The following is a 20,499-nucleotide window of genomic DNA, read 5'->3' as shown; positions in this document are numbered from 1 at the left end:
TTTTTAAAACTCATTGAACAAAATGAAAATAAAAATACAACATATCAAAATATGAGATGCGGCTAAAACAGTGCTGAGAGGGAAATTTATAGCAGTAAATGCTTACAGTAGAAAAGATAAGTTTAAAATCAATAATCTAAGTTAAACCATAAGAACCTAGAAAAAGAAAAGTAAAATAAACCCAAAGCAAGAAGGAAGGTGAGGGTAGAAACTAATGAAATTGAAAACAACAACAAAATAAAGAAAATCAATAAAACAAGGAACGAATTCTTTGGAAAGATTAATACAATTGCCAAATCCCTAGACAAAGACGATGCAAGTTATCAATATAAGCAATGAAACAGGGGATATCACTACAGACCCTGTGGACATCAAAAGAATGATAAAGGAATATGACACAAAAACTCTGTATATATAAATCTGACAACGGAGACAGAATGGAACAATTCCTCAAAAAGCTAAGCTACCACAACTCAGCAATATGAAGTAGATATTCTGAATATCTACTGTGACTATTAAGCAAATTAAATTTGTAAGAAAACTCCCCAAAAGGAAATCTCATGACCCAGAGGGTTTTACTGCAGAATTCTACCAAATATTAAGGAAGAACTGACATCAATTTTATACAATGTTTTCCAGAAAATAAAAAGAAAAGAACACTTCCCAAAACATTTTGTGAACCTAGTATGACTCTCATTACCAAAACCCAGAGAGTATCAAAAAAAAAAAAAAAAAAAGAGAACTACACACCAATCTCTCTCATGAACTTAGACCCCAAAATCCTCAATAAATTAGCAAATTGAAGGCAGCAATGTATAAAAATAATTATATACCTAAACCAACGGGGAATTATCCCAGGTATGCAAGGCTGGTTCAACTTCCAAAAATCAATGTTATCCATCATGTCAACTAGCTAAAAAAGAAGGCTGGGCACGGTGGCTCACGCCTGTAATCCCAGCACTTTGGGAGGCTGAGGCGGGCAGATCACAATGTCAGGAGTTCAAGACCAGCCTGGCCAATAAGGTGAAACCCTGTCTTACTAAACATATGAAAATTAGCTGGGCGTGGTGGTGCACACCTGTAGTCCCAGCTGCTTGGAAGGCTGAGGCGGGCAGATCACAATGTCAGGAGTTCAAGAGCAGCCTGGCCAATAAGGTGAAACCCTGTCTTACTAAACATATGAAAATTAGCTGGGCGTGGTGGCTCACGTCTGTAGTCCCAGCTGCTCGGAAGGCTGGGCAGGAGAACTGCTTCAACCCGAGAGGTGGAGGTTTCAGTGAGCTGAGATCATGACACTGCACTCCAGCCTGAGCAACAGAGTGAGACTCCATCTCAAAAACAACAACAACGGCTGGGCGCGGTGGCTCACGCCTGTAATCCCAGCACTTTGGGAGGCCAAGGCGGGCAGATCACGAGGTCAGGAGATCGAGACCATCCCGGCTAACACAGTGGAACCCCGTCTCTACTAAAAATACAAAAAATTGGCCGGGCTTGGTGGCAGGCGCCTGTGGTCCCAGCTACTCCAGAGGCTGAGGTAGGAGAATGGCGTGAAGCCGGGAGGCGGAGCTTACAGTGAGCTGAGATCGCGCCGCTGCACTCCAGGCTGGGCGACAGAGTGAGACTCCGTCTCAAACAACAACAACAACAAAGAAAAATTACATAATCGTATCAATTGGTTTAGAAAAAGCAATTGACAGAATCCACCACCCATTCATCATAAAAACTCTCAGCAAACTAGGAATGGATGGGAATTTCCTCAGCTTGACAAAGAGTGTCTACAATAAACCTACAGCTAACATCATACCTAATGGTGAGACACTGAATGCTTCCCTCTGAGGTCAAGAGCAAGGCAAAGATGTCCTCTTACACAATCTTTTTCAACAAAGTACTGGACATTCCAGCCAGTGCAATAACGGAAGAAGAAACCCAAATGCATACAGGTTGGAAAAGAAGAAATAAAGCACACGAGACAGGTCCTAGCACCTCAATCTGGTTCCAAAAGAAGTTTCAAAAAGGTCTCCTAATTTTTGATCAGTTGTACTCATTGCTGTAAGAAATGTAATAAAGGTAGCCTCTGGAGATTAGATCTAAAGCACAATATTTACATACATAAAGTATAGTATATTGGCTTAAAAGAAACTCAAGCTTACAGTCCTATCCCACTTTAAGTTTCATAGGGCACCCTAGACTTTGCAACTGTCCTTATTTTCTGGCTGATATTCTTGGAATGTATTTGTATATGCAGCACAACCTACAACTTTCTGGATAAATTAATTCTTCCCATTTGGCTTCTCTCTCCATATGAACCTAAGCAGGTGCAGTTTACGTTTGGCAATATGATATTCGGAGAATGGAAAGAAGGATTGGGGAAGTGGTAATGATGATGACAGTGACAATGACAACCACACAATAATAGCTCTCCTACATGCACACACACCACACACATATGCAGATATACATGCAGATACACATGCACGCAGACACATGCAACACACAGATATACCCCACATATGCACACGTGGATACCCGCCACAGACATACCACAGAACAAACACACACACCACACATGCATGCAGATATACAGTCACACAATGATAGCTCTCATACATGCATACACACACCACACATGCATGCAGATATACATGCAGACACACGTGCATGCAGACACACATGCACACAGACACATGCAAACACAGATATACCCCACATACGCACACGTGGATACCCCCCTACAGACATACCACAGAACAAACACACACACCACACATGCAGACACATGCCCCCCCACCACAGGCACACCACACATACATGCAGATACACATGAATACATGCACACACAAACCACGTAAGCACACAGATATACCCTACCTACACACACACACACACACACACACACAGATACTCCCTCCCCATGCACACATACACATGCATACAGACACCCCCCTCCCTCCACATCACTTATTACGTTCTGGGCATTGTTCTAGGCACGTTTCTATCGGAACTCATTCATTCCTCCTGACTACTCCATCCGTGGGTCCTACTACCACCCCTACTTGATGGAAGACAGGACTGAGGAACAGCGAGGATAAGTCACCCGTCCGTGGTGAGGAGCTGCTAAGCACAGAGACAGGGTGTGAGCAAGGCAGTACTGCTCCAGGGACTGTGCACGGAAGCCTGAGCCATCTGAGCTCAGAACATCTCTTTGGAAAAGGTATTAAGTAGTATTTTTATGCACAAGTGATTTTAAACTAGAAAAACAAATTGTGTACACAAAGCGTTTACCTAGAAGATGCACTGGCGCCCGCCTGTATAAGAGTCGGCATGACGGCCATGAAGAGCCCGAGCTGCACGTCCTGCGTCACCAGCATGCCAAGGAGCACGGTGCTGTAGTCAACGTCGCCTGTGGGGGGAAAGGCATTGAAGACAGGTCTACGGCAACTCAAAAGTATCCGAAGTCAAAATATTGCCATTGTACACACTTCCAAAATAACTCAAATTATTTTGGCACTTTACTTTTTTTTTTTTTTTTTGAGATGGAGTTTTGCTCTGTCGCCCAGGCTGGAGTGCAGTGGCACAATCTCGGCTCACCGCAACCTCCGCCTCCTGGGTTCAAGTGATTCTCCTGCCTCAGCCTCCTGAGTAGCTGGGATTATAGGCGCCCGCCATCACGCCTGGCTAATTTTTATATCTTTAGTAGAGACGGGGTTTCACCATGTTGGTCAGGCTGGTCTCAAACTCCTGACCTCATGATCCGCCTGCCTTGGCCTCCCAAAGTGCTGGGATTACAGGCATGGGCCACTACTCCCGGCCGGCACTTTACATTTTTAAGAATAGACTTTAAAATCTCTTTGAGAACACTGAAGCATTTTAAGATTAAAAATGTTGTAGAGCAAATCATCACAACACCTTTTACTTCCACGACTTACTTGTTATTTATATAATTATTGAAAAACCTCATGACAAAAAGGTGACATGGCAAACAAGATGACAGGCTTGGATAATCACACCAATTTCACCGCATCCCAGAAACACACAGAGAAGCCTTCGCTTCTCACCTTTACAGCTTCCCTGAGCTACTCCAGGTAGGCCTGACTCAGGCCCCTCTGGTCACGTGGTGTGTTCCACGTCTGCAGACCCACCCAAGCCACCACACGGAATGAGCCTTCTCTGTGTGACCAACACAGACTTGGTGTCCAAATGGTACAGACCCACCCAAGCCACCACACGGAATGAGCCTTCGCTGTGAGACCAAGGCGGGTCCGGTAGACAAACACTGGCTCATGAGGGCAGAACAGTAGTAGCCATGACTAGCTGAAGAGACTAAGTAACAACTCTGGAAAGAAGAAAGGAAAATGAGACCTTTTTCACCAATTCAGTAACTTGCACAAGCCTCCAAAGGTCTCCATTTTCAACGTACAGTTCCGGCTATAAACTCTGTAAATATGCTTCTAAAAATTAAATTGTCATTCCCCCAATCCCACCTCAAACAAGGTATTTTTTCCTTAAAAAAAAAAAAAAAAAAAAAAGCGGCTGGGTGCGGTGGCTCACACCTGTAATCCCAGCACTTTGGGAGGCTGAGGTGGGTGGATCACTTGAGGTCAGGAGTTCAAGACCAGCCTGACCAACATGGTGAAACCCCGTCTGTTCTAAAAATACAAAAAATTAGCTGGGCATGGTGGCGGGCACCTGCAGTCCCAGCTACTGAGGAGGCTGAGGCAGGAGAATCGCTTGAACCCAGGAGGCGGAGGTTACAGTGAGCCGAGATCGCGCCACTGCACTCCAGCCTGGGGGACAAGAGTGAGACTCCGTCTCAAAAAAAAAAAAAGCTACTGCTATCAACAGATTTTAAAAGACCAATCTGATAGAAAAGGCTTATTTAAAAAAAACAGCAGAACCACACAAAACCCCTTGATGCCAGCAAAAATCTCTTTCTGGATAGAGATTCAGGTAATCATTTTAGAAGGCTTGATTTACTTATTGTACAAAATTAAATTTTTGGTCAACAAAATATCTTGGCTTAGAATTTTAAAACAGTCTGAACAGACAATGACGTTAAGCTGTTGTGGCTACAGCTTTGTGCCTTTTAGGGTTACACGATTCAGGAAATGATAAAGATTGCCTCCCAACTAATATTGTCCACACGGAGGCTTCACAGATAGCGATTTTCACCCTAAGGCTCGCATGGGCTTGTGGTCACCGCACCTCTCTTCATCTTGCAGCCTTCGCAAGACGGGAGGGAGGCTGCGAGATGAGTCTGTGGGATGCAAAGGAGCCGCGGCCACCCCACATCTTCCGCAGATAACATGTTCACACCTGTGCCCCTTCTATTTAAAAGAAACAAAATCTCTCACTACATCTCACTTTTTAGAGATAGCCTTTGATACTGCCAGCATTTTGTAAATGTTTTAAATATTTTGTTCTCTTCCTTTGCACCAATCATAATGAACTGGCTGAAATCAACAGACACTCAACTGTCGCCCACTAGACCATGGACACCACAGACCAGAGACCAGGTCTTCACCAAGGTCCCTGGTGCAGGACCCCGAGTCCACACCCACAGGGCCTGCGCAGGAACCACGGCTCGCGAGGGACTTCACGGGGCTACAGGAGGAAGACAAGTGCTCGGAGTAGTGACGGGCACAAAACTTCAGCAGTGCAACCAGACAAGATGAAAATATTACTACACTGAAATATTACAACTTCTCTAATTTCTCAACACTTTCACTATTGTCATCTTTCTGAAATTTGCACTACCTTTTTGTGCTTATCACTACTGTAAGCATTTTGATTTCTTCCTGTTTTCCATTCCTTTTATTAAACAGTTTAAACATACAGAGAACAAGGAGTATATCAAATGCTCACATACCCACTAAGGAATTTGCTAAATTTTAAACCTGTAACATATTTGCTTCAGATTTTTAAAGAAAGAAAGTCCTAAGGGTACCACCAAGGAGGTGTGTAAACCCCGTGCTGTGGGGCCCCTCTTCCCTCCACCCACAGTCCCCACAAGGAGCTCTGTAAACCCCGTGCTGTGGGGCCCCTCTTCCCTCCACCCACACTCCCCACAAGGAGCTCTGTAAACCCCGTGCTGTGGAGCCCCTCTTCCCTCCACCCACAGTCCCCACTTGACCTTATTCTGAAAGTTCATCATCCCCTTGAATGCATTTCTACTTAATGTAACACCTATAGATTTGGAAGCAACACTGAGTTTATTATTTTGTCATATTAAACTTCACAGAATCAACATTTCTGCGACTTGCCGTTTTTGACCACCACTATATCTGAAAATTATCCATGTTGATGCACAAAGCTCTGATTCATTTTTAAAACTGTTGTAGAACAGACCACAATTTATCCATTCATCTCTTGGTGGACGTTCAGGAATTCCATTTATTCACTAGTACAAAAATGGCTGCATGAAATCCCAGCACTTTGGGAGGCCAAGGCGGGCGGATTACGAGGTCAGGAGATCGGGACCATCCTGGTTAACATGGTGAAACCCCGTCTCTACTAAAAATAGAATTAGCCGGGTGTGGCGGTGGGCGCCTGTAGTCCCAGCTACTCGGGAGGCTGAGGCGGGAGAATGGCGCGCGCCCGGGAGGTGGAGCTTGCACTGAGCCGAGATTGCACTGTTGCACTCCAGCCTGGGCGACAGAGTGAGACTCCATCTCAACAACAACAACAACAACAAGAAAAAAAAAAAAGGCTGCATGAATATTCTAGCACACTGTCGGGGAAACCTCCTTTCCCCTCGCTTGCATTTTCACAAGAAGGGAATGTTTCCTCACCACTCCTGGCCTCTTGCCTGGTCCCACATACATTACTCTCAGAGATACAAGGGCACTCTTCCTGGGAATGGATAGAGCCCATCTTCCTTTGTGAACCAGCCAGCCCACAGCACCTGGTCTCTAGGTTCTCTTGCAGAGACCTGAGTTTCACAGGGCAGGCCCTGCCCACGGAGGCCTCTGGAGGCCAACGCTGCTTGTGGCTAGACGGTGAGTCTTGCTCCGAGGTTAAGAATGAAGCCTAAGAAGCTCATCACTGCCAGGTATGGAAACCACACCTTCTTCACAATCCAGCTGCCATTCTGACCTCCAGGTGCCTGCCTCCTCTGTTCCTCTTTCTATGCGTTTTCAGCACAGGCAAGGCAGAGTGGAGTTATACATTTACTGGACTCCTTCGAGGGTTGGGCCCCTCAAAGGGGCTAGAAATCTTGAAAAATAGAAAAGGAGCAGAATTTGGACCAAAATCCATGTAAGAAGAGTGACTGAGGCTGCTGGTGTGGCCAGGGCTGATACCTTTAAGCTCTGGTGAGATAGTCTTAAGTTTGGGCTATATATGAATTTCTTTTCTTTCTTCCTTTTTTTTTTTTGAGATGGAGTCTCACTCTGTTTCCCAGGCTGGAGTGCAGTGGTGTGAACTCGGCTCACTGGAAGCTCCGCCTCCAGGGTTCAAGCAGTTCTTGTGCCTCAGCCTCCAGAGTAGCTGGGGATTACAGGCACGTGCCACCATGCCCAGCTAATTTTTGTATTTTCAGTAGAGACGGGGTTTCGCCATGTTGGCCAGGATGGTCTCGAACTCCTGACCTCATGTGATCCACCTGCCTTGGCCTCCCAAAGTGCTGGGATTACAGGCATGAGCCACCATGCCTGGACATATATAGGAATTTCTAATAAAATTTCAAGCATATGCAAAAGTAGAAAGAAAAATACAGTGCATCTCAAGGAACAAATAATCCAGTTTCCATGATCAGGTAGACTAACCTTGTTTCATATACTAACCTCCACTCTACCCTCCTGAGGGAAACCCCAGTCATCCTCTTAACCATACCTTTCAGTGTGCATCTCTAAGACACAAGGCTGGTGTCCAAATTGGAAAGAATGAATTTAATGATCCTGTAAGCAGACAAGATTATCTCATATGTAGAAAATCCTAAAGATTTCACACACAAAAATCTATTAGAATAAACCAGTTCACAAAGTTGCAGCGCACAAAATAAACACACACAAGTCAGCTGCATTTCTTTTTTTTTTTTTTTTTGGGGGGGATGGAGTCTTGCTCTGTCGCCCAGGCTGGAGTGCAGTGGTGCGATCTCAGCTCACTGCAAACTCCGCCTCCCAGGTTCACGCCATTCTTCTGCCTCAGCCTCTTGAGTGCCTGGGACTACAGGCGCCCGCCACCATGCCCAGCTAATTTTGTGTATTTTTAGTAGAGACAGGGTTTCACCATGTTAGCCAGGATGATCTCGATCTCCTGACCTCGTGATCCGCCCGCCTCGGCCTCCCAAAGTGCTGGGATTATAGGCATGAGCCACCGCGCCCGGCCAGCTGCATTTCTTATATACTAACAATGAACAATCTGAAAAGGACATTAAGAAAACAATTCCATTTACAACAGATCAAAAAGAATCAAATACTTAGGACGAAGTGAACCAAGGAGGCAAAACACTTACACACTGAAAACTTAAAAGCGTGGCTAAAAGAAATGAAAGACACACTTAAATAGAAAAATATCTCGTATTCATGGACTGGAAGACTTAATATTGTTCAGATGTCAACACTACCAAAATTACAACTACAAATCCAATGCAATTCCTATCAGAATCCCAATGATGTTTTCTGAAGAAATAGAAAACACTATCCTAAAATGTATATGGAATCTCAGGTGACCCCAAACAGCCAAAATAATCTTGAACAAAGTTGGAGGATTCACACTTCCTGGTCTCAAAACTTAATAAAAACTATAGTAATAAAACAGCAGCATTTGGAAGTTATAGACTGCATTTGCACTTTTTAGTGGTTACCTTTTTTTTTGAGATGGGGTCTTGCTCTGTTGCCAGACTGGAGTGCAGTGGTACAATCTCAGCTCACTGCAACCTCTGCCTCCCAGGTTCAAGCGATTCTCCTGCCTCAGCCTCGCGAGTAGCTGGGACTACAGGCACGTGCCACCACGACCAGCTAATTTTTGTATTTTTAGTAGAGATGGGGTTTCACCATGTTGGTCAGGCTGGTCTCGATCTCTTGACCTCGTGATCCACCTACCTCGGCCTCCCAAAGTGCTAGGATTACCGGCGTGAGCCACCACACCCAGCCAGTTACCTTGTTTTTAAAAACAATTATTATAAAATACTTCGGATCAAGAAAAAAGGTACAAAGCATGTCATGAACAACCAGAGCCATCACTCAGCTTCTGAAAGAAATGTCACAAGCAGCTGACTGCCCTGCGTCCCTCTCTGATGGCATGCCTTCCCCATCTCTGGCACAGCCACCCGGCCACATTTGTCATTCTCAAACACTCTTCTTGCTTTTAGTGTAAAAGTTTGCATGTATGTAAAATTCAGACTTTAAACACATAAACATGTTGTATTCCACATCTTCTATTTTTCCCTCCATGCTATAGAAGTAATTCACATTTGCTTCTGCAGCATTCCAATGTATGAATACATCTTAACATCCAGCATGTTACTGAATATTCAGTTGATTAATTTTTTGCTATTAAAAATAATGGTGTTTTGAATTATAATAATTTGCAAGAATTTTCTAGGATATGTACGTAGAAATGGAAGTTTCTGATTGCAAAATTGTTCTCCAAAGTGGCTGAACCAATTTACATTCCCATGGAGAATGCTTAGATCTTGCAACTCCACATTCTTGCCAATGGTGGATCAGGTTAAAAATGTCTGCCGGGGCCAGGTGTGGTGGCTCATGCCTGCAATCCCAGTGCTTTGGGAGGCCAAGGCAGGAGGATTGCTCGAGGCCAGGGTTCAAAACCAGCTTGGGTAACATAGCAAGACCCCCATCTCCACAAAAAAACTAAAAACTTAGCCAGGCATGGTGGCACACGCCTGTCATCCCAGCTACTCAGGATGCTAAGATGGGAGGACTGCTTGAGCCCAGGAGGCTGGGGCTGCAGTGAGCCAAGATCGAGCCACTGCACTCCAGCCTGGGTGACAGCAAGACTCGGTCTAAAACAAAGCTTGGCAGCAAGCTCGTGTGGATGGCGTTGATCTCAGTCCCATCAGCCTGCACCCCCGAATACTAGCGAGGCTCATGTCTTCCTGTTTGTTCATCATTTAGGTTTCTTCTCCTGTAAGTTACTTGCTCAGATAGTATGACTATTTTCCCATTAGGTTACTTTTTGGTTTGGATTTACAGACATTTTTGATACATTCTGAGTATTAATCCTTTGCTCTAAACAAACAATAAATAACTATAGTAAATGTCTTCCTCTGGCCTGTGGCTTATTAAAAAAAAAAAAAATGCCTTTCAATTAAAGTTACAGTTGTCCCCATAGTGAAGTTAGTATGAAAAAGAAAGTTACAAAGTCAAATGTGTCCTATGTATCAGTATTTTCTCTTTTGAATTCTGCATTTTATATTTTAAGGAATTCTACCCTAAGGTTATAAGGATATTTTCTATTTCCTTCTTGTAGTTCTAAAGTCAAGCTAATCTGATTTTCTTCTGTTTGGATAGCTAATTCCCACTCCTGGTGAGTCAATCTCCCCAGCTTCTCTGCAGCGTCTGGGCTGTGGGCCCCGCTCCCCAGCTCCGTCTCAGCCTGTGGTGCTGCTATCCACCAGGACATCCAAAGTCTTGAGAGCTGGCGGGGGACTCCTCACCTCAAATTAATGTTGGCTATTCTTAGCCTTTTGGTACCCACTGAATTTTAGAATCAGTTTCTTCAGTTTCATGAAAAATCCTGCCAGATTTTTCTTATTGGAACAGCTATGAGTTTATAAATTTGGGAAGAAATGACATCTTTATGAGTCTTTTTATGAACTCCGTGAGCATGAATTCGCTCCATTTGTGACTTTATCCTCAAAGGTCACAGCTCTCTTTTGATAAGTTTATTCCCGAAGCTTTTTTTTCAAATTACAATTTCTAACTGTGCTGTGGGTATATTACACATTTAACATGTCTAATCGTAAATTTCCTTTCAGTGTCCAAGTCGTTGTGTCTAACTACCTCTCAAACATGCAACCCTCCTACTTCTTACTATCTAGAGTTTTAGCCTGGCCTTCAAAAAACAAACTCAAACACCTCCTTTTCTAACAGTCATAACTGACTAAATTTATCACCTTCTAGCCCCCTCTGTCTCCCTGCTGCTTCCACGTCCAGCTCTGCCTCTGCAAGGCCTGGGTCCGGGCCCTGTGGGGACTGTGGGGTGGGCGGTGCTCTGGGGTCTTTGCACATCAGAAATGCCTGCATTTCACCCCCTACTCTTGGATGGTACTTTCACTGGGCACACATGACTTGTCTCCCCAGGGTGTGGGTTACCTATCCGCTATCTCCCACCATCTGACGTTGCCGAGGAGACGTGTCCTATCAGCCCATTTATTTGCTGTTCCTTTTTAAACCACCTGTCTTTTTGCCAAGTGTTCAGACGTTCCCTTCTACTTCACGCTCTGCTGCAGAACATAACATGCCTGGATGGACTTATTTCCCCTTATCCCATCAGTGTTGGAGATGGGCTCCGGTCTCGAGTTCTGAAAACCTACCAGGTCCTCTCTTTCCAGTCTCGGCCCCTGGGGCTCCAAGTCCATATATACTGACTCTCTCCATCTATACTCCACCCCTCTCCAGTCCTGGCCCCTGAGGCTCCGAGTCTATATATACTGACCCTCTCCGTCTACACTCCGGCCCCCTGCCAGTCCCAGCACCTGGGGCTCCGAGTCTATATATACTGACCCTCTCCATCTATTCTCTAACCCTCTCCATCTATACTCCGGCCCCTGGGGCTCTGAGTCTATATATACTGACCCTCTCCATCTACACTCCAACCCTCTCCATCTACACTCCAACCCTCTCCATCTACACTCTGGCCCCTGCGACTCCGAGTCTATATATACTGACCCTCTCCATCTACACTCCACCCCCTCCCTCTCCAGTCCCGGCCCCTGCGACTCCGAGTGTATATATACTGCGCACTGATTTTGAAGTCTTTGTTAAGCTGCTCTGTCCATAAGGGCAGTTCACACTGTGACTGTTGAGTCTGTTAGCTCTTTGCCAGCCACAGATTTCTTCACAGGTGTGGGTGTCCTGTGTGCGGGCCACTAAACCAGGAGCTGTTTTCATGCATCGTTCCTGGTCCCCACCTGATCTTTTTTCATTTCACTCAGCCCCCGACCCTCCATCCCTGTCCAGTCTCATGATGAGGCTGACCCTAGGACCAGCCCACAGGGATGCTGGGACCAGCACGAAGGAGGCCCATGGCCGGGGCCACCCGCCCAGTGTCTAGCAGGGAGGCGGCATCCGTGTGTCCTACTGGCGCCTCAGGCCCCACAGAAAGCCGCAGACTTTTAAGAAGTTTTCCCTGCCTCCTTTCACAGAGGGATGCTTCCCAACTGCCTGTCACACAGTGAGGGCACGTGTGGGTCCCACTGCTCGGCGGCCCACGGCCAGCTCTGCTCAGCCTCTCAGTTGCTGGCACAGAGCCTGTCGGTTTACAGGAGAGGTCAGACACACCTCTTTGGTTTTCGCTTTCCGTATTTTCTCTTCTATGCCTGTGTGTTCTGTGCAGGGTGAACGTCAGAGTGAACCAACTGTGACATTTCGACCCCGTATTTTACTGACTTTTACAAAACAAGAGCAAAACAATGACAGCTTACCCAGTGGGCAGGCAAGCTGTCAGAAACAGCAACCTGCCAAGCCTCCCCGCAGAGGGACACGGTCCTGCCTAGGCTCCGAGCAAGTCACCTTCCACTCTCCTCCCAGCAGAGGGACACGGTCCTGCCTAGGCTCCGAGCAAGTCACCTTCCACTCTCCTCCCTGCACAGGGACACGGTCCTGCCTAGGCTCCGAGCAAGTCACCTTCCACTCTCCTCCCTGCACAGGGACACGGTCCTGCCTAGGCTCCGAGCAAGTCGGCTTCCACTGAACAGTCACGACTTAGAAGCGCCAATGTTTCATACATACGATGAAAGTAAGGCCAAAGCCAAAGAGTCGGGAACACCTTCAGTTACCAAAGCACCTTGATTTCACAGGAAGAAAGTATCAAAAGTGTATCAATTCCCAGTGCCTGCTAGAATTAAAGCAGCAAAACATACACAACTTCCTAAAATCCACCAATCCCACAGGCCATTTTCCAGTGCTGACTGGTTTTTCAAAATCTTGGTCCAATTTCTCTCTGGCCCTCAATCGATCCTAACGGGCATTTTTCTTAATCAAGTGGAGAAGTGGAGGTTTGGAGGAGCTGAGTTCACAGGGACACCATTTCCTTACGGAATGTAAGCCCTGGTATCCACCATGGTTAGGAAAGTCCTAAGAGGGGAAGTAAGACTTTGCAATTTTTCCTCACAGGCCCTCAACTGTGAATCCAAAAGTCACCTACACACGAGCATGAATTAGACACGCACTCAGAACATGCCATCACCTACCTTCTTTGTCACCCCGAGCACTGCCCATGAGGAACCTGGACACGAGGGGTGTGCTTGACAAGGACAGACACGTGGAAATGAAGACGCTCTGCGTGGGTTTGATCCGCAAGAGATGCCCCCACAGCAAGCCAAATGCAATCATTAACAGTGTCATGTAACACGGCCCTTGTAAGGAAATCTTCCACACCTTAAAGAGAACACAGTGATTCACACGCTTTTTAGTGACAACAGGCAATGACCACACCACACAGACTTCATGCATTTCTGCATCCAGGAAAGGAGGCAGAGCTGAGCTTTTGTGAAGCAACGCTGGAGTCACCATCTGAACACAGTGAATACTCATACAAGGCTTCCTCTGTGCCAGGCACTGTTACAGGGCTGCACACACACAATACAGGCACACGTACTCTCTCCCCACGTGTGTAAATAAAACCGAATCCTCAGAACAACTTGAGCTCAAGATGAAAATTTCCCCCACTTTTAGATGAAAACACCGAGGCACACACAGGTTAAGTGACTCGGCCAAGGTCACGTGGCCAGTAAATGTTGGAGACAGGAAGTGCACCCAGGCAGTGTGGCTTGGCAATCGAAGCAGCTCGACAGGTGCCTCGGGGTGCACTCAGCACTGTGTGAAACCAGACAGGAAGGGGGAAGAAAGCACGCTTCAATCCTAAAATAATAAAAACTACCAACATATATAAAGATAAATATGATACATCAACCAAAGAAATTAACCTGGAACTCCTCCTATTCCACGTGAAGTGCTCATTCATATTTTTTTTCTCCTCACTGCATGGTCCCAATCAAAATAAACATCAATTCCCTAATTCCAGGCCCTCTATGGAAAGTGAAAGTTGGGGTGGGGGGCCCTAGAAGGAAGGGATGCAGGGGCTGTGTGGCTAAACACAGGCGTCATGGAGCAGCCGGGCACAGGCAGCTCCGGGGACCCACCCACCAAGCCCACCAGTCCCAACATACACAGGCAGCTCCAAGGGACCAACTCACCAAGCCCGCCAGTCCCAACATACACAGGCAGCTCCAGGGGACCAACCCACCAAGCCCGCCATTCCCAACATACACAGGCAGTTCCAGGGGACCCACCCACCAAGCCCGCCAGTCCCAGTGTACACAGGCAGCTCCAGAGGGACCAACCCACCGAGCCCACAAGCCCCAACATACAAAGGCAGCTCTGGGGGGACCCACCCACCAAGCCCGCCAGCCCCAACGTACCTTGGGTGCTTTGGAGCGTGTGAGCTTTTCCCTCCCCACCTAGTTCTTAGTGAAAAATAACACTTCTTGCAAAATTACAACTTTTTTTTGAGAATCAGGGAAATGAGCAGACACGCCCCAGCTTCCCACAGTTGTGACCAGCTGGCTTGCTTGTCCACCATGGAGCTTCCAGACCCCAAAGGGGAACCACGGTGCCTTCCAACCCCACGAGGCCCCGGGCTCACTTCATCTGAACACTGAGAGGCCACATGACAGGAGGCCGGCAGATGCCACCAAACAGCTCTGGGCCGTGGAGACTCAGGTAAGTCTCTACTCTGCTCGGCTCCCTCTCTCCTTCCACAAGGAGGGGAAGGGTCGGTCCCTTCAGCACAAAGGCTGCCTCTGAATTTCTTTTCTCTACTTCCTATGCTTGGCAATCGTGATGGTTATCACAGAGCGCATCTCACACCCTTCCTCTTCCGAATATCACAGCCGAAGAGCAATGGAAGCACCCGTGCCGTCCACGCTGGCTGCAGCCTGAGGGGGCCACGGGCTTGGGGGTTACTCCTGCAAGCAGTGTTAGCCAGCTCTAATTCTGGGTCTTCCTAACCCTCTAGGGACATGTGGAGTTGAGGCCTGATCTGCCCTAACTCGCTGTGCGCCCTGGGTGGGTAGCAGTCTCTCTAGCTTTAGTTTCCACATCTATAGAAAACAGGCGAGACTCTGTTATCTCTGAGGTCATTACCAGGGTGAACCTTGTCTGACCTTATTATCTTGTGTTACCCCACATTCCAGCCAGGAGGGCCCTGGGAGCAAGGTGTCGAGACACCACAGTGGGAAATGGCTCCAGGAAAGGCCACAGGGGCACAGGTGAGAGTAAGAAGCTTCCTGTTCAACATGGGACCTGTGCATGCATCAGAAACCCCACCTGCAGGCGCACCCAGGTCAGAATCTGTGGGTTAGCAAGCCCCCCAGATGGCTGCATGTGGGCTGGAGGTCAGGAGGCGCTGACGGGCAGGCCCCTTGGCACCCCCGGCGCCAAGACACATTCTCCTGAAATCCCAAAATACAAGCCACAGGGTAGGGGCACATCTACATTACACCTGCCTCACCCAGCAGCCCCTGAAGGGCCCAGAACGCCACAGGTGCTCAACAGGTATTTGTAGTTAGAACAGAGAAAATACAAGACAGAAGCAAACGAAACTCCCAACCCCAATGACTCGAGAAACGATCTAGAGAGAGGCAGAAACTGACAGACTCTTAAGAGATCAAGTTTAAGGAACAGTTGAAGTCAGGCTAGAGGAGCGAGCAGCTACAAGGGCGAGAACAGAGCGGGCAGCTTTCCTCAGCACTATGCACGGCGCGGTTTCGGGGCTTCAGTGTTCTGAGTAGTTTCTAATCATATCTTTAGAAGTCCTAAGAGGGGCCTTCTGGCAAGTATTAACATTTCAAAAACCCAAGGAAATTATTTTCCTACCCACAAGTGTGGTGTGCAAGCTAACCAACGTGGCAGGAGGCTCATGAGTTCAGAAAAGTCACTCCGGGTAACTCAGGCTATTCTAAAGCTCGGCCAGATATCTACACCTGAGTAATACAAAGGGGAAAATAAACACATTGCTTAATAATGTCATTTTCTGGGTGGATACAGATCTGCAATCCGAGTCCACGGACTTAGAAAAACAGTGGGATGCCGTCTCCATGAACCAGGGTGGGGCCGGACTCCGACGGCTTCCACCGGGGACAGCAGCACAGGGTCAGCAACGGGTGAGAGGAGTTGGGACCGGGAGGCCCTCGTCAGCACCAAGACACCCGCAAATCCCAGACACAGAAGGAACCCTGCCCAGCCCCACTCCATCAGGTGTCAGCAAGGAGTTTCACAGACGTCTCCTGAGTCCCAATCCAGTGTCCTTCCACGAATCTGACTCTGTCACCACGCAGGGCAGCTAAGCACAACTTACTAACAGAACGCCAGTCTCTTGCAGAGCCCCCGAGTCTACACCACCAAGCAGGCACTTCAGAAACGGGTGCAAACCCTCGGAAGCACCATTAGATGACAGCAGGCCTGACGAAGCACGTGCTCGTGCTGCTCACAATTACCTCAACGTTACATTATACAACATTATTTTTTATTTAACTGTGAATACTATAGTGGAGAAAAATACAAACTATGAAAATGCAGAGCCAGAAGACACCAGAGTCTTCTAGATTCCTCACTGTACAGGAGAGGAAACACAGGTCCAGGCAGGTCAGTGCCTTGTTGAAGCTCTGCTGCACAGCCAGAACTTCATCCCCTCCCACCTCCCCTAGGGGTCTGCCCTAAATTGCCCTTTGCTGTAAACTTCTCTAAATTACACACACACACACACACACACACACACACACACACACACACACACACACACACACCCCCATGCTGCACCATGGAATGGAGGCCTCGTGTTTTTACGGAGCTTCATGGGACACTGGTGAGACAGGGCACTGGACAGCCACACCCCCTTACCCCGCCACAACAGGCTCCTCCACAGGCTGGGTAGCCACGTGGCCTACACCCCCTTACCCTCCCCACCCGTAACAGGCTCCTCCATAGGCCGGGCAGCCACGTGGCCGACACCCCCTTACCCTCCCCACCCGTAACAGGCTCCTCCATAGGCCGGGCAGCCACGCGGCCGACACCCCCTTACCCTCCCCACCCGTAACAGGCTCCTCCATAGGCCGGGCAGCCACGTGGCCGACATCCCCTCACCCTCCCCACCCGTAACAGGCTCCTTCCTCCACAGGCCGGGCAGCCACGCGGCTCACGCCCCCTTACCCTCCCCACCCGTAACAGGCTCCTCCATAGGCTGGGCAGCCACGTGGCCGACACCCCCTTACGGTCCCCACCCATAACAGGCTCCTCCACAGGCCGGGTAGCCACGCGGCCCACGCCCCCTTACCCTCCCCACCCATAATAGGCTCCTCCACAGGGTTAACAGCAAGGATGACACCGCTTTTCCTTAGGACCCAGGAGAGTGGTGAATTCTCTTTAATCATTGAACTTAGAAATTAACAATTTACAAGAAATATAAAAAGATGCAAAGTACCTGAGAACACCCTCAAGTCAATTCAGAACAACTTATGAGGACGCGTGTCTTCAGGAGTGGTCACAGGAAAGGGCGGGTAATGAGAAGATGGAAAAACGGAGCTTTTAGTGGAAAAACAGAAAGGTAAAGAAAACAAAAAGTTCTAGGTAAGAGGATGAACTGAGGAAGCAAATGGGAAGACAGTATAAAGAAAAACACGCCAGTGAGATCAGAGTTGACTTCTGAAAGTAAACACAAGCCTTTAAAAGAAAAGTTTATTTTTCCTTGTAATGACAAAGTATTGACTGCTTATTATAGAAAATTTGGAAAATATGGAGAAGAAACCAGAAGTCATCGTGGTTACCCGGAACGTTTCTTTCCCGTTTTTCCCCCATGTATTGATGCTTCTTTTACATTGCCACGGTCATGTTACATGCTCCTTTTTCCCCCAAGTTTAGCTTTCCAACCGATATTTTGCTTTGTTGCTGATGCTCTTGTAACTTTGCAATGGCTACCTAACACTCCATCAGTAGTCACACCACAGTTAAACTGACCGTTAGACACTCAGGACTGGTTCCACTGTTTCTTAAAAATTTACAATGAGGAGGTGAAACCTTTTGTGGGTAAATTTTTTAAAAACTTATGTTTGATTCTTTCCTTTGGAGAGAGACCTAGAAGAACTACCAGGTCAAGGCATATGTACATTTTAAGGCTTTTAGGTCAGATTGCTAGACAGCTCTCCAAAAAGAGTGTACAAATCCAAAGAGCTGGAGAAAATCTCCACAATCTATACATCCAACAAAGGACTAATATCCAGAATCTACAAAGAACTCAAAAAAGTCAGCAAGAAAAAAACAAACAATCCCATCCAAAAGTGGGCTAAGGACATGAATAGACAATTCTCTAAAGAAGATATACAAATGGCCAACAAACATAAAAAAACGCTGAACATCACTAATGATCAGGGAAATGCAAATCAAAACCACAATGCGATACCATCTTACTCCTCCAAGAATGGCCATAACCAAAAAATGAAAAGAATAGATGTTATCAGGGATGTGGGGAACAGGGAACACTTCTGCACTGCTGGTGGGAATGTAAACTAGCACAACCACTAAGGAAAACTGTGTGGAGGTTCCTCAGAGAACTAAAAGTAGCTCTACCATTTGATCCAGCAATCCCACTGCTAGGGGAAAATAAGTCACTATACGAAAAAGATACTTACATGCACATGTTTAGAGCAGCACGATTTGCAATTGCAAAAACATGGAACCAGCCCAAATGCCCATCAATAGAAAATGTGGTATTTATATACCATGGAATACTACTCAGCCATAAAAAGGAACAAAACAGGGGTATTTGTACCAACGTGGATGGAATTGGAGACCATTATTCTAAGTGCAGTAACTCAGGAATGGAAAATCAAACATCGTATGATCTCACTCCTAAGCGGGAGCTAAGCTATGAGGACACAAGCGCGTAAGAATGACACACTGGACTTTGCGGACTTGGGGCAAAGGGTGGGGGGTAGCGAGGGATAAAAGACTACACATTGGGTACAGTGTACACTGCTCTGGTGACAGGTGCACTGAAATCTCACAAATCACCACTAACGAACTTACTCATGTAACCAAACACCACCTGTCCCAAAAAACCTATTGAAATAAAAGAAATTAAAATTAAAAAAAGAAAGAATACTACATGAGAAGACTGAGTGATTAGGCAAACCAGACACTGTAAATTAAGTCACTTTGTTTAAAATGACCAAGTCTTTTGTGGAAAAAAAAAAATCAAAAATACAAAAAGGGTGTACGGTTGTGATTCTCATGAATCTGGTTCAAGAATGCCTATTACATCTGACAGTCACTTAAAAATTTTTGCTAAGTCAATACTAGTTTTCCAGCTAGCACTGCAGGCCAAGCGGTATCTGATCTTAATTCACAGGGTGTTTTTGTTACCAACAGTGTTCATTTTCTCTCTCCCCACCCTGGCTTTTAATCAGCTACTTTCCTCTTTTGTGTGGTGTCTGGAAAAACAAAGTGTCTTTTAATTAACTTACTTCCAATTCACAAAGTTTTTTCTAGGGTAACACACTGCATATGCAAGCTCTATGACATCTGACCCTCTAACAGTTTTGCACCTTGGAGGGAGCCATCTATTAAAGTTCACACACATTACTTTCCAGACCCTTCCTGAAGTTAGCCATGTGAAGGCGAATTCCAATTCTTCACTGAATTTCTACGCTTTCAAACCTGATGTTTTTTATCTTTCTGAATTTGTTCCAAAAATAACATCAAACCGAAATATCATATTCTATTCTAAAAACATTTAATTTGATAGTGAATTCATCAACAAGTGTTAAAAGTGTATGAACCAAAACCACATGATGTGAAGTTCCTTAGAGGCAGTAATAGGTTGATGAGGTCCTTACCTTTCTTAGCTTTTCTGGAGAAAATTCTAAGCCAACAAGAAAAAGAGTAAAAAACACCCCAAATTCTCCTAATGTCTCCACTTGCACAATAGACTGAAAAACACAAAAAAAAACCCATATAATTTTACATGTTTAACATATTAAGTATACTTAACTAAACAATCACGCCCTAGTATGCCCATTGGAAGTATCCAAAACACACACACACACACACACACACACACACAGTAATCACACAGTATACTTCTATTAACCACTTCTCACTTTTGGCTAGTATGTGCTTTGATTTTTATCTTGGTCTATTTATAATTACATTATTTTCCATGGTTTAGCTGATTTATTAAGAATTATAATTTTTACAGCATCCAGTTGTATATGTTACCCAGCCACTTCACCTTATTTCTTGGTTTAGGAGCACCTTTGCT

The 20,499-nt window shown here is 46.3% G+C and overlaps 1 protein-coding gene across 8 annotated transcripts in view; it reads right to left on the bottom strand.

The window, feature by feature from the left end:
* The window catches only part of TMCO3 (transmembrane and coiled-coil domains 3), a 63,630-nt gene that overhangs the window by 25,180 nt on the left and 17,951 nt on the right, over window positions 1–20,499 (bottom strand). For 7 of the 8 annotated variants that reach the window (XM_054447078.2, XM_054447075.2, XM_063650672.1 and 4 more), the window contains 3 exons: window positions 20,075–20,167; window positions 13,376–13,562; window positions 3,283–3,400 (listed from right to left, as the gene is read on the bottom strand). In XM_054447078.2, the coding sequence (XP_054303053.1) occupies window positions 3,283–3,400; window positions 13,376–13,562; window positions 20,075–20,167 (398 nt within the window). The remainder of the gene's footprint in view (window positions 1–3,282; window positions 3,401–13,375; window positions 13,563–20,074; window positions 20,168–20,499) is intronic. The other variant, XM_054447080.2, reaches the window with a different exon arrangement.

Source organism: Pongo pygmaeus, chromosome 14 (genome assembly GCF_028885625.2).
Source record: "Pongo pygmaeus isolate AG05252 chromosome 14, NHGRI_mPonPyg2-v2.0_pri, whole genome shotgun sequence".
NCBI classification, from domain to species: Eukaryota; Metazoa; Chordata; class Mammalia; order Primates; family Hominidae; genus Pongo; species Pongo pygmaeus.
This window is presented reverse-complemented; position numbering and strand designations above follow the sequence as displayed.